This window comes from Mus caroli, chromosome 17 (genome assembly GCF_900094665.2).
Source record: "Mus caroli chromosome 17, CAROLI_EIJ_v1.1, whole genome shotgun sequence".
NCBI classification, from domain to species: Eukaryota; Metazoa; Chordata; class Mammalia; order Rodentia; family Muridae; genus Mus; species Mus caroli.
In genome coordinates, this window is record NC_034586.1 from 69,131,395 (window position 1) to 69,145,434 (window position 14,040).

General features: G+C 40.3%; 1 protein-coding gene and 1 pseudogene across 6 annotated transcripts in view; one reads left to right on the top strand and one right to left on the bottom strand.

The window, feature by feature from the left end:
* The window catches only part of LOC110283974, a 3,466-nt pseudogene extending 3,049 nt beyond the window's left edge, over window positions 1-417 (bottom strand).
* Lclat1 (lysocardiolipin acyltransferase 1) overlaps window positions 1-14,040 on the top strand; it is a 120,922-nt gene that overhangs the window by 72,436 nt on the left and 34,446 nt on the right. For all 6 annotated transcript variants that reach the window (XM_021149524.2, XM_021149522.2, XM_021149525.2 and 3 more), the window contains one exon: window positions 4,427-4,543. In XM_021149524.2, the coding sequence (XP_021005183.1) occupies window positions 4,427-4,543 (117 nt within the window). The remainder of the gene's footprint in view (window positions 1-4,426; window positions 4,544-14,040) is intronic.

Sequence of the window (14,040 nt, forward strand, 5' to 3'; positions counted from 1 at the left end):
TGCAAACTTTATATGCCTCAGTACAGGGGAATGCCAGGGCCAAGAAGTGGGAGTGGGTGGGTAGGGGAGTGGGTGGGGGAGCGTGTGGGGGACTTTTGGCATAGCATTGGAAATGTAAATGAAATAAATACCCAATTAGAAAAATATGAAAAAAAAAAACTTTACTGGTGGGTATTTCTGGTTAAAACTTTTTTCCAAATCTCTGATTTTCTCTCTTTATGGTTCAACAATCTCTTCAATCTTGCTTTCAATCTTTAATTCACCATTTTCCTGGATAGGCCTGTTGAGCATAAAACTCATGCTAACAAAGTCGCCCCAAACAGAGGCAGCCTAGGCCAACAGTGTGATGCCCAGCAGAAGCTTCATCCTCCTGAGGTTGACTGAAGAGACAAGGCTCTGCAGCCCCTTGCTCACCATGCCCTGGAACCACAGGGTTCTGGGGCCTGCTGGGCCCGCCCACCCACAGCACAATGCACCACAGCCCAAGCCCTGCCCCTGTGTGCCAGCACCCTCCCCCCACTCCCTCACCCCCACCCCTCCTCCCATGCCCATCTTCCTGCTAGAAGCATGACTTTTTAAAAATTTCTTAGATATTTTCTTTATTTGCATTTCAAATGTTTTCCCCTTTCCTAGTTTCCCCTCCAAAAATCCCCTATGTCTCCCTCCCTCCCCCTGCTCCCCAATCCTACCACTCCCATTCCTGGCCCTGGCAATCTGTGATACTGGGTCATAGAACCCTCACAAGACCAAGGCTCTCCTCCCACTGATGACCAACTAGGGCATCCTCTGCTACATAGGCAGCAAGAGCCATGGGTCCCACCATGTGTTTTCTTTGATTGGTGGTTTGTCCCAGGGAGCTCTGGGGGTACTTGGTACTTCATATTGTTGTTCCTCCTATGGGGCTGCAAACCCCTTCAGCTGCTTGGGTCCTTTCTCTAGCTCCTTCATTGGGGACCCTGTGTTCAGTCCAATGGATGACTGTAAGCATCCACTTCTGTATTTTTCAGGCACTGGCAGAGCCTCTCAGGAGACAGCTTTATCAGGCTCCTGTCAGCAGGCTCTTGTTGGCATCTGCAATAGTGTCTGAGTTTGGTAGTTGTTTATAGAGTGGATCCCCAGGTGGAGCAGTCTCTGGATGGTCAGGCTGTAGACCAGGCTAGTCTCAAACTCAAATCCACCTCCCTCTGCCTCCCAAGTGCTGGGATTAAAGGCATGCACCACCACTGCTGGGCTAAAACCCTAATCAAACCTTTTATATTCTGATTTCAGTTATGAATCTAGTTTGCTTGCATACTTTTAAATTAGTGTGTTTCATGGCTTTATATACGTTTTGTCTGTGTACACTATTATTGTTTATAACGTCTTGTTAAGGGGAGAAGTATATATTGGGAAATTAAAAAGCACAGAAGTATACATAGAGGCTGCTGTAATTCCCTAGTCCCTGAAGGAACATGATTTGAATTTTTAGTTCATTTTGCTCATCACTTAGTCACAGATTCTTACATACACGCTCACATTCTTAGAAATGTATGTGCACATACGTACCAGCTCCTTTATAACCTTAAAACCAGCAAAGAGAACATGTGTTTTGTGCCCATTTTATTTCTTACTTACATTTTAATCTTTCATATCTTTGGACCTTTGAGCTGATTGTGCAGTTTATATTGTATATTCGGGTTTTTAAAGAAAGAAATATTTAAGGAGAGAGCAGGGTTTGCTTTAAGGGAGTGGTTTTTGAAACAGCAGACCTTGCAAGTTCAGATTGGGCCAGTGGTAGTCCTGGGAAGAGCAGCAGTTGAAACCTAAAAGTGGACTCGTACAGCAGGCATCATCTTCTGTGTAGCGCAGGTAAGGATACCCTTGTTTCTAAAGCAGTTGATTTACATGAAACCCAGTCACATTGTGCAGTAAGTAGTCTGCCCTATCAAAAAGTACCTTTACCAAAATCTCTAGAATAAAAGTTTGTACCATCCTAGTTTCATTTTTGATGTGATAAACATCTTAACTGAAAGCAAGTTAGTGGAGAACTGGGTTTACATAACCTTACAATCCTGGTAACAGTCCATCACTGTGTGGAAGTCAAGGCAGGAACTTGAAACAGCTCGGTCACATCCAAAGTTAGCAGGGGAAATAAATTCACCCTTGCTTGCTTGCTTGCTCTTAGCTAGCTTTCTTCTCTCTTACATTTTTCATGATCCCAACTATAGGAAACGATGCCACCCAAAGTAGGTGACAGACATGGGGTCCATGATGTGAAATTCATAAAGAGCCAATAAAAAGCTAAAATTTTTTAAAGGGAAAAGATAAGGCAGGATGGGAAGACAGTAAAAGAAGGAAGCAGGGTGCTAGCCTCTAAGGTGGTCAGGGCCAGCCTCTCTGAAGTTTCTGGTAAGTAGGAACTGTGTGTATGAGGTAGAGACTTCATCTGCAGCAGAAGGCGTGGGTAACGGAGGAGCAGCTGCACAAGCTGAGGTTGGAGCATGCCCAGTTGGCTTGAGAAACTCAGAGTGGCTAGCGGTCCCATGGGTGTGGGTGGAAGGAGTGGGAGGCTGCAGGGAATGAGCTGACAGGAGGCTGTGGTTGGAAAACGGGATGCTAGTGCAGTTACTAATAATGATGGTCTGGGAAGGGGTGGGTGAAGTGAGGGCCGGAGCATCACCACACTGATTTGTCTCATAGTGTGTCCCAAACTGTACATTTTAGAGTTGTGTATATTTGTCTCCACATGTACATCAGACTTGATTTGCACGTGAAAATCACTGCAATGGTCACTGACCCTGACCGCAAGCTGATGAGAGGTTGCATCTCTCTGATGTCTCTGGGCTCCTCGTCCCCTTTAAGGTCTACAGCTGGCTGCAACAGAAATGCTGCCACTAGACTGCCCATGCCCAGGACATTCACAGCAGATGCAGAATAGCTTACTGATTTCCATGTCCAAGGTCTTTCCTTGTATTGTTGGGAGAGCTGTGGGCATTTGACTCAGTGCCTCTGATAGAAATGACACAGCGCCTCCTGTAAGATTGTGTTGTGGGATGCATCTGTGGTTGCTGGAGGGCTAGAGAACTCACTGATCTTAAATTTATTCCTAGGAAAGTTGTGTTTATATAGATACATTTTTTGTACTAGTCTGTAAATTTCCAAACAGAGCTGAGAATTACATGTCCTAACATTTGCTGTCATCAGAAGGTATTTCATGATCTCTACTAGTCAAGGCCAAATTTTTGAACACTTTATTTTCCAGTTGTATTTGCTGAGTAACGAGTTTGGTTCTTCTTGGAATTTGTAAAGTGACCTCATGGAATGGAAAAAGAAGTTATTGCCAACAATTGGAACATATACTTGTCTCTGTAACTATATTCAGCCAAATCATGTTCAGATGTTTGTACATGATGTGCTAATCATCTGTCTCTTTTGCTGTGCAGTGGTTTTGGTTGGTAATATTAGCCACTCTGTGCTTGAGCAAGGCAGATATTTTATTTTGCTTTCAAAGCCCAAATTACTGGATAAAAAAAAAAATGTTGATTTGATTGCTAGTTATTTCTTCAGGGTGTCTAGATCTTGTATTTTCTTAATTTTTCATTTTATTAGTCTTTTACATTTAAATTGTTCTTATTTCAGGATTTTATGATTATTAGTGCTGCTTGGGATTGAACCTAAGGCCTTGCACATGGTAGACAAGTGACCTATTGAACATCCTCATCTCACATAAAGATGATCTTTAGTGAAAACTTTAACTAATTAGTTTTTTGTTTTTATATCTCAATTTTCATTTCATATCAGTTTTTTTTTAAAGCCACCTAAGTAATTTTAAAGTTTGGGATATAAATTTAAGGATATTAAGGCTTATTCATAACGTAAATTTACATCTGTCTCTATCAACCTATCTATCTACCTACCTACCTACCTACCCACCCGCCCACCCACCCACCCAACTTCAGATATTTGTAAGGGATTATCTTAAATATTTGCATTGTGGGGCTGGATAAATGACCCAGTGGTTAAGAGCATTTGATATTCTTGTAGAGGACCTGATTTGGTGCCTAAATCTGTAACTCCAGTTCCAGAGGATCTGATGCCCTCTTCTGGCCTCTTTGGACACTGCACACTGTCACACAGACATGCAGACAAAGCACTCATACACATACTCAGAATGTTTGCGTTGTCTTTGTATACTGTGTAACAGCAGAAAAGTGCCTTCTGGGCATATGCAGGGTCTCACAGTGTAGTGGCTGGCCTGGAATTCACTGTACACTAAGCTGGTCGTGAACTCCTGTAAATCTGCCTGTCTCTGCCTCCCGAATTCTGTGATTGAAGGTATCACCATCATGCCTGGTCATAAGTGTTATTTTTGTACAAGAAATATTTAACGTTTTTCCTTAGCTTTTACCTTATGGCTCCTAACAAACAGTCTAATCTTTTTGTCTAGAAAATAATAAGGCTAGGAGTAATGATTTTGCTGAGAAGAACGGACTTCAGAAATATGAGTATGTCTTACACCCAAGAACCACCGGCTTTACTTTTGTGGTGGACCGCCTAAGAGAAGGTAAGTTCTGATCTTAAAATGTATGGTTTGAAATAAATGTGACACAAATCGCTGAGCTGTATATGTATATCTGACGTGTAGTGAGCCATATAAATCCAATGACCTGTGACAAATAGTCACCTTCCTCTTGTATATGTTTCATGTCATAAAGTTGCCTGTGCCTAACATGAAAGGCCTTGAAACCTTAAGTAAGAGGAGGTGTCTTTCCTTAAATGACATCACTGTTCTTGGAGTCTGATGTGCTTTAAGATACAAACTATAGTTTGCTAAAATGGAGCCTTTTGCATCTAAGTACCATGATTTTGAAGAATTATTTGCTACCAGCCTAGAATCACATTGGGATGGTAAGACCAACCCTGTCTATGGTCAGTTTGGGCTATTTTTGAAATTCTGTGATTATAACTACTAAGATGTGGTCTGTGGTCTTGACTTTTGTGTTGCCAATGCCTACTGCACGCCTCTGCCATCAGCTTATAGATGCTCGTAAAGGTGGAAGTCTTTGTCTCTGTATCTGTGCAGAATGGCACGAAGGCATTCAGGTAGTGAGCCTGTGTTCTCACTCCTCTCTCTCCTCTAAATTAGACTTACTCTTCTCAGTCCACAGTATGGTTTCTATTTCATGCATTTAGTCATTTCTTTAAAGGAATATGTGACACTGGGAAGCTAGCACATTACTGTATTTCTTAGTTAATAGAAAATGACTTTTACTCATACAATTATCCTAAGTACAGACAAGACAACAGAGATGGTTTTATAGTTGACTACCCATCTAGAAAATATGTACTAGCACCCCGCTTAACTTTGCTGCACACTTGAGAAGTGTATATTGCCTAGTCGATACTCAGAACACTAGTCAGGAGCCACACGTAGTAATTAATGGTTCCCTGCCAGAGCTGGTGACTGATTCCCACAGCCAGTATATCATTTAAAAGGGCAAAACCAGATGATGATTCTGCTTATTTCATTTAGAATTGTGGACTAGAAACCTATATACTATATTGAAAAGAAGAAACGTGTTGATGCTTGTTAAAGCAGCAACAACAGCCACTAACATTGAGTTTTTACAAGTGTGGGGCATTGCACTGTTTGTAGTGTAAAGTTTACTTCCTCTTTAGAAGCCTGCAGAACAGTTCTTATGTAGCACAGAGCAAGGGCAGACAGCAAGGGGAAGAAAGTCATCAGTTGCTGGACAGTGTGAGACTGAGTAGCATATGCTCTCGTTTATAGTATGGCGGGAGTTAGTCTCCAAGCCACAAAGACACCTCAGCACGAGTGAGCAGTGTGGTTTTAAGAGAGGATTGAAAAGAAAGAAAGGCAAAGGATAATGGAAGGGTAATGGTCTCGGGTAGGTGGGATGCTTCAAGGTGACAGCAGGAGCAGGCATGGACTAAGGAGGCACACTACAGTGTTGAGAACAGACTTGGTCTCTTGGCAGAAGCGAGATCTGTATCAGGGGCCACAGTAAAGAGGGTCTAAGAGGCCACTGAGTCCAAAGCATTCTTTTTTTGTTGTTTTTGTTTTTGTTTTTGAGACAGGGTTTCTCTGTGTAGTCCTGGCTGTCCTGGAATTCACTTTGTAGACCAGGCTGGCCTCGAACTCAGAAATCCTCAGAGAGCAAGCATTTTTTAGCTAGAGCAGAGAGAGAACAAGGAAAGGAGCCCATGTCTTTCTTTAGACTCTGTTTACCAGGGCTGAGAATACTTGGCAATGTGACACTAACTATGTAATGTTTTACAAGTAGGTTGTTTGCAACAGTAACCACAGGGTTTGCCCTGAGTGCCTTCCTTTGTACCATCTGTGTACATGGTTTATCATTCTGCTAGAGTCTTTCTTTTTGGGGGATATGGAATCACCCTGCAAATGAGAATAATCAGCATTAGTTGTGTTGACTCTTAAAATATGCCAGAAAGTGGTAAGTACAAGCTATTTTCCTAGCATGCTTCTCAAAACATTATATATTATACTCATAGGTCCTTGTTACCGTCAAGTCATACAGGCTCCTAATAACGGAAACTTCCATTATACGAGTGTGTGTGTGTGTGTGTGTGTGTGTGTTTAAAAATGGAAATAAATAATCCAGTCTCAAAACTAGTTACCACCCTAGGGGAAAGAAATTTCTTTTTAATTATATGTTATAATAAAATGTATAATGTTATCTTCAGCCTTGAAATCACTGTCCCCAAACACTATTCATCATAATGTCTGGTGAGTTATAATTTTATTATAGATGATGCTATTGTAATAATTATTTTCACCAGGAGGAGGCACAGGTGTGCACATTTGAAAGCACTGAGTCTTATTGAAACAAGTTGAAATTAGGCTAGACTACCCAGAGTAAGAGATAAAAAACATTTGTTTCAGAGTATGATCCAATTTGAGATATGATTATCTTCAAGAAGTTTATCGTCTTAGTGGTTAGAGATAGGAATGGTACACATTGAAAACTGTCTACATTAACATGCATGTTAAGTGTTAAGTTTTATGACATACAGTATGCAGAAATTTTGCTAAATAGTACCAAGTGTTCATGTGAGAGAGTCCTGTGGTCTGAAATGCTCACGTGAGTGACTCCTGGAAGAGGCTGAGTTTCTCTTGAACACTGGAGACGGAGCTGGATAGGCAGAAAAACAAACATTCATGGCTGAGAAGGTACAAGAAAGGGCCAGTGTGGCTCAAGTAGCCACCTTGCAAACAAAATATTATTTAAAATTTGATACCTCAGGTAGCCATAATGTTAGTCTATTAATAGATGGAATCATCATACAAATTGGCCCAGCTATTATTATTTAGATTTGAAATCGGTATTTTTTTTTAATTCAGACCAGTCCAAATTTCTGTTTATATGTAGCTCATATGCATAAATTCTGCTTAAGAAGAAATGAAGGACATAGCCTTTCCATGAATCTGGGTGTCACTGAGTTAACCACTAAAGAAAAAGTAAATTCTCACCAGGTAATCAGGATCAGCACGCTTGAACAAAGCCCGTCAGTTTAATCAGGAAGAGAGTTGCCGACATAACGATAGATTTTATGCATATGTGGTACCTGACGGACCTGTGTCTGGCCCTCTTGTATCGATCACTGTAGCCCTCCTTGGCTATGACAAAACTGTAAGCAACAGCAGTATATTCATAGGCAGCTTGGCTTCAGCAACATGAAAGTCCTTTAGCTTCTTGAACTTGGCCTGATTCATGCCTACCTGCTTACAGTTAATCTGTTTGTTGTAGTGGCATTGTATAGGGAAGGAGTCAAGCCAGCATAGGTCCCCACCCTGTGCAGCACATACTCCATTTATTTTAGTCAGTGAGCCTCTCCTAGGATGGAATTTCAGCCACCCTGCTCAGCAGTGTGGAAAGGAGGGCAAAGAAGACAGGCAGGCGTGCAAACAACTGAGCTATCGGGGCACTCAAAACCATGCAGCCTGACCTTTCATGGCGCCTTTCTTAATTGTGTGGGAGCCATTTATAAATATGTCAAGACTTTCCCCTTATGTTTAAAGTGTGATTGTACAGTAGACCTTTGATATTTGCAAGAATATGTTCTGGAACCTGTGCTGCTTCCCCGCATTTGCAGATACCTTTGCAGATTAGCAGTTGGCTTTCTTTTGAGGTCAAGTCATAAGGAGCAGATCCTGTCTGTTGATTTTGGTACATAAGTGCACAACACTTAAGAGAACAATGAGTGGGGTGCGCACACAGCCCACCTAAGTGACGTAATTAACATTCTGAAATAAATGCAGCAAAAACAAAGAATGAAAACGAAGAAAGAACCTGAGCTTTTTACTGTGGACAGATCCTGCCTGTATCTTTTTAATGAAACAGTTTATGGCAACCCTAGAAAATGATAGAAAGCTTATATTTTATAGGATACAGCCCTTTAACATTTAGCAAGTGCCCTTTGTGTTCCAGGCCTTGAGTTGTACATGTTTTTCCTTTCCTTCCTTTGCTTATCCAGTCAAATCAGCTATGGTGCTTTTACAAGGATAGCTTCTTAGTGCCTGGCCCAGGCTTGCAAACTCAGCCTGGAGCTGCCATACCTGGCTTCATAGTTCTCAAACCACTGTCGTATGTGCCACCCAGTTCTCCCAACCGAGCCATGTGCCCTACGTGTACAGACAGGCTGCGCACAGCAGCTTGTCTAGGCCCTGTGGCTTAGTAGGAAGATTGTAATTCCAAGTTCGGTTAGTTTCATGCTAAAGCTCATGCACTTATCAATGTACGTTCAGGGTTTTTCTGTTAGAAATACTACAAAAGATTGTTCCTTGCTGCAGCCTCCTTCACCAGATAGTTTACTCTGAGCACCTTGAATGTGTTATAAATTTTGTTTAAGTGTGTGTGTGTGTGTGTGTGTGTGTGTGTGTGTGTGTGTGTAAAACATTCTTACCTTAAAACTTAACACCAGTTATCCCTGGTGTACTATACACCAGGTTCTTCTTGGAATGACTGCATTATTTGCCCCAGGTACCGTGATTGTTACTGTGCCTTTGCTTTGTATTGTATAGGATAGTAGTATATTGTAGAGGGTAAACAGTTGGAACTACACCCCACATCATATTGCAAGTGCCCATTCTTCCAAATTGGGCTCCATTTCCCCTTGTTTTAGCCATTACCTCTCAGATATGCATCATAACTTTACATAGGATTTCTGTCTATTAAAAATAAGGTATTTGTTATTATAAAAAGCACATTTATTATTACAAGTAGGAAAATTAGTTATAAGGAAGAAAAGAAAGTCACCCATGGCATTAAGCATTTGCCCCCGAGGGACAGTCTTGCTCTTCTGGCTCCTGCTTCAGCATGTACACACAGTGAACATGAGGGTTCAGTCATGCATCTTGTTTTATAATGATTTTTAAAATTACAATAGTTTGTAACGTGTTTCTCATTTGTTCTCAGAGCACATGCACTCTGCTCTGTCAGACAACCGTTGAACTGGATTCCAATTTTGCTATCATTACAAATACTATCACATGATTATCCTCTGATGGTCAGTTTCCTTAGCCTAATTACCAATGTGTGTAAGTTTTCTCAAGGCTTTTGAAAAACTCTATTTGATCCACTGAGAATGCTTTGGGGCTCTCTCTTACAGACACGCCCACATACTACCGTCCTCTGTTCTTGCCTCTGACTCACCTGCTCTCCTTTCTCCTGTGTAATCCACTTCAAACACTGCTATCAGGCAGCCGTCAGTAAAGTACCTCTCTGGGACAATCATATATATGTTTATGTATTCAGAAAATGCTCAGATACTTATGCTCTTGAGAACTGTAAAGTTTAGAAAACAATGATAGTGCATTGGTTTAAGAAATAAAAATAAAAGTACATTGAGACATAAAGACACAAAATTGTAGCATATGAATAGAGAATTAGAGAAATGAAGCATATTTCAAAAAGTCACTTATAGATTTATGCCATTTTCATATTTTTTATCTTAACATGGTTGCACTTTACTTTTAATGATTGAAAGAAAGACACTTCCATTTTAATCGTTTTCTTTTTAATGTGTGTGTGTTGCTTGTACCCATGTGTGTGCAGTGCCTGTGGAGGCCAGTAGAGGGCATCAGATCCCCAGAACTGGAGTTACTGATGGTTGTAAGCCTGTATGTGCGTGCTGTGAATTGAACCCAGGTTCTTAGAAAGAACAGCCAGTACTCTTAACTGCTGAGCCACCAGTTGGTAAACAAAGGACATGGAAGAAGGTAGCTGTGTTTACTTTTTAAACTTCCCTGCTCTAAGTGCCCCTTCTTGCAGTGTGAGCCAGACCCTGACTTATTGGCCATTCTCCATCACATCTCTTACTTTTGCATTTTACCTCTGGTTGCTTCTGTCCATAGTCAACCCTGCAGTTCTTCACTTTCATTTGTAATCTTCTGTTCTTTCCCTAAGGACCTTCTCTGAGTTCTTTCCCCGTTTCTGCTCTCTGTCTAGTAGAGCAAAGAGCTGCTGTCATGCCTCCCAGGCCACCAGACCTAACTGTAGTACCACTGCCACCTTCATTCTGGAGCTTAAATCCCAGCAGATAATCATGTGACCGGACTTTTCTGTTGTGAAGTGAGACATGTGGTGGTCTGCAGGGCCACTGAGGTGGAGCAGATGATAACTACTGTTTCAGACACAGTCCTGCCTTTGTTTGTTTGTTTTCCCACTACTACAGGATAAAAGAGCAATGCCCCTCTCATTGAATATATAGTTTTAGAAGAGAAATGTAGAAACATATTTCTTGTAACTGTACTTGAATTTGATTATAAAATATCTATATAGAAATGTGCCTTTAAAAATCGTTGTTTATGTTCATCACATCTGGTACTCTGTTACACAAAGCTTATTTCAAACAAGTCTGCACTGTACATTGAGAATGTGCTTCTTAATGTTTACACTGTTAGACTTTCTGTCAGCGAGCTTTAGTTCTGAGGTGTTGCCACAGGGACAGTTGGACAGCTTCCTGTCACTCTGTAAGGTTACCCTCCAGGAGGAGAAGAACTTTGTCCTTGACCAGATATGGCTTTTCACCTACCAGCCAGATGGCAAGAGTGCCTGCCCTACTGCAGGGAGGGCCTAAGATAAAACCTCAGAGTGTTTCTGTTACTACAGAGTTACCATTGTTATAACCGTGTAGCATTTTGTACTCCTTTGAAACTCTTGTCTATCCCCACATACTGGTATCCTGTTAGGATGTCTCTATTAGCTGATTACTGACACTTGTGAAATGTTTATTTTAAAATTCAGAATTGTGGAAGAAGAAACATCTGTAAGTAAAGTTTGTGGTGCTGCCTGTCTTTGGGTGAAGACTTGTTGGAGTGTGCACTGACCATGAACGTCTTGTTACACGCACTGACACGTTCTCCCTGGTCTCCCTCTGAGGGCAAGAGTGAGATGAGAAAACGCAGTAGAGGGTGTGCTGGCGCCTACCTTGTGTCAGCTGAATGGAAACAGCCATAGGGGGTTGCTGGAACAAGATTCATAGGAGGGCTGCAGGTGAGGATGTGATATGATGTGGTGTGATGTGATGTGATGTGGTGTGGCGTGGTGTGTGTGTGTGTGTGTGTGTGTGTAACAAGACTCTTGGGCTTCCTGTTTACATGAAAGTTTGTTCTCAGCAAAGGTCAGATTTTGGCCTGAATATAATAAACTCTCTGAACTCTTAAATCAGAGAATTCATTTTAACAGAAGCATGTTGCTGCCTTTTGGGTTTGTATATCATTTGATTGCTGTGTTTCTTTTTTTGGGTTTGTCCAAAAAAGGTTTATCTTGTTTGCTGTCAATCTGAACATGTGTCTGTCTATCTGACTGACTATATTGCCTGTCTGTCTCTCTTCCTCCCTCCCTCCCTTTCTTTCTTCTTTTCTTTCCTTCTTTAATGAAGGTTGCAGCTTATCTCTCTTAGCTCTTTTGGCTTTGTAGATTTTATTCATTCTTATTAAAAATACTCTTTCTGCATCCATTTTTAGATTGTATGTAAAAAAGTCCAGGCTTTGCAGTATTATAAAGTAATACTAAAGCACTTTTAACTCTTGATAGTATGTGTGTCATATATAAACAACACCAAATATATAAAGTGTTCACTTGCTTAGGCTATCTTATGTATGTTATACAATATGAATTGATTATGTTTCTATATTGCCATTCTAATATAGGAAACTCTTACTAGAGCTTTACATTTGTGTGATTCCTTTTTTTTTTTTTTTACTTTTTTTTTTTTCTTTACATTTTTTACATTTTTTTTTTAACATTTGTGTGATTTTGTCTTTGACCATGAACATTGTCTCTGTTGCTCAGGGTGATTTTTTTGTTGCAAGGACTGAAATATTTTTCTCTCACAAATACATAAATATTTGTAGTTTCTTAGATTCATTATCATATTTGAAATCTGTATTATGTGGTTGTAATACTTTTAAACAACTAGCCTTTGGCAGTGAGACAGCACTTCAAAATTTTTAAGCTTTAAAATTTAGGGTATTTTGTTATCTATTGATTAAATCCACTTTGATTGAAGTGAATTAGTCTCCCCAATCTCAAGAAATAATTATTAATATGGGATCCTATGGAGCTATGTGACAGAGCTTTTGAGTACAGAATGTTTTAAAACATTCATGGTTATTTATAACGTGTTATTCCTGTTTCCTTAGAATTGTAAATGGTCTTTACCAGAAGACAAACTAAGTGAAATATGGTCGCCAGTGCCAACATCAAGTAATAGTATGTCCATAGGGCTTGATGGGAAGGCATGTGGTATCCAGGCTGAAGAATGAGTTGGCCAGACATAGACTTAGCCCTGTCGTTCCTCAGTCAGTGCATAGGTCTTCATGATCTACAATGGCCGTGAGCTCTATTGCATTTCATAGTCTCTTAGAGTTGGTATACCTGGCCACTGAACTTCTTCTGCATTTGTAGATTGTTTTAGATGTCATTACAGAAGACCTAACAGACCAATCATGGCACACCGCTGCATAGGAGTTTCTTGCTATTCCTGTTGTGAGTTCCTGGAAATTATCCTGCACTATAATTCATGTGCCTAAAAAGGATTTAACATTTTTCAGAGTTATAAGATTGCATGTCTTCATAGAAGAGTGTCTTAAAGCCAACAGTAGGCTTTAGAATGTTAAATTTTAGATTCCTCTGTTCTCCATGATTCTGTGCACATAAGCATATGTACATATGTATATATAATACACAATTTAAACAAATTTTTACAAGAAATTAACAACCTTTCTTATCTGTAAAAAGCATCTGTATTCTGTTATTAGGGTTCTTTTTTAATTCAGGTGTATTGTAGTGACTTCAATGTTATTTTTAATGGAGACTCATTTGAATACTTCAGGGATGGACAGTGGCAAGATCTGAAGTAATTAGGAAACAGTGGGAGTTTGGCTTTGCTTTGAGAGATGAGTAGTGAGTTCAGGGAAAGAGAAACCTGTTATGGAAAGCTTGTCTGGATATGCTATTTTATACTTGTATGGATTGAAGGTGTATATATGTAAATATTCTAACAAAATGTCTTTGTAAGTACATAATTTTGTGTTTAATTTTAATGAATAATAGTATGCCTTCCCTTCAAGACCTTTGTCTTGTAGTTAGGGTCACATGATCAAAGGATGCTGGTGATAGCATCAGCATAAGAATTTGTGATGAACACAGTTAGAAAGTGTATGATCCAAAGGCACAAAGCGCCATGGTGTGATCAGTGTGTAAAGTACAGTGTGTGATCCAATGGTACAGACACAAGGGCCCCAGCACTCCCATAAAACACTGAGCACCTAGCACAAGCCTGTATCCTCAGCACCCAGGAAGCAAAGACAGAAGAATCTCTGGGCCTTGTGTCCAGCCTGTCAAGCATTAATGTGTCCATTAATGAGTGTGAAGGCTTAGCGAGAGACCCTGGCTTTAAAACGTAGAGCTAAAACTGATGGAGGAAAACACAGGCCTTAACACTACACGTGCTTGTTCATGTGCACCCAATGTGAGCACACATCTTTTTTTTTTTTTTTTTTTTTTTTTTTTT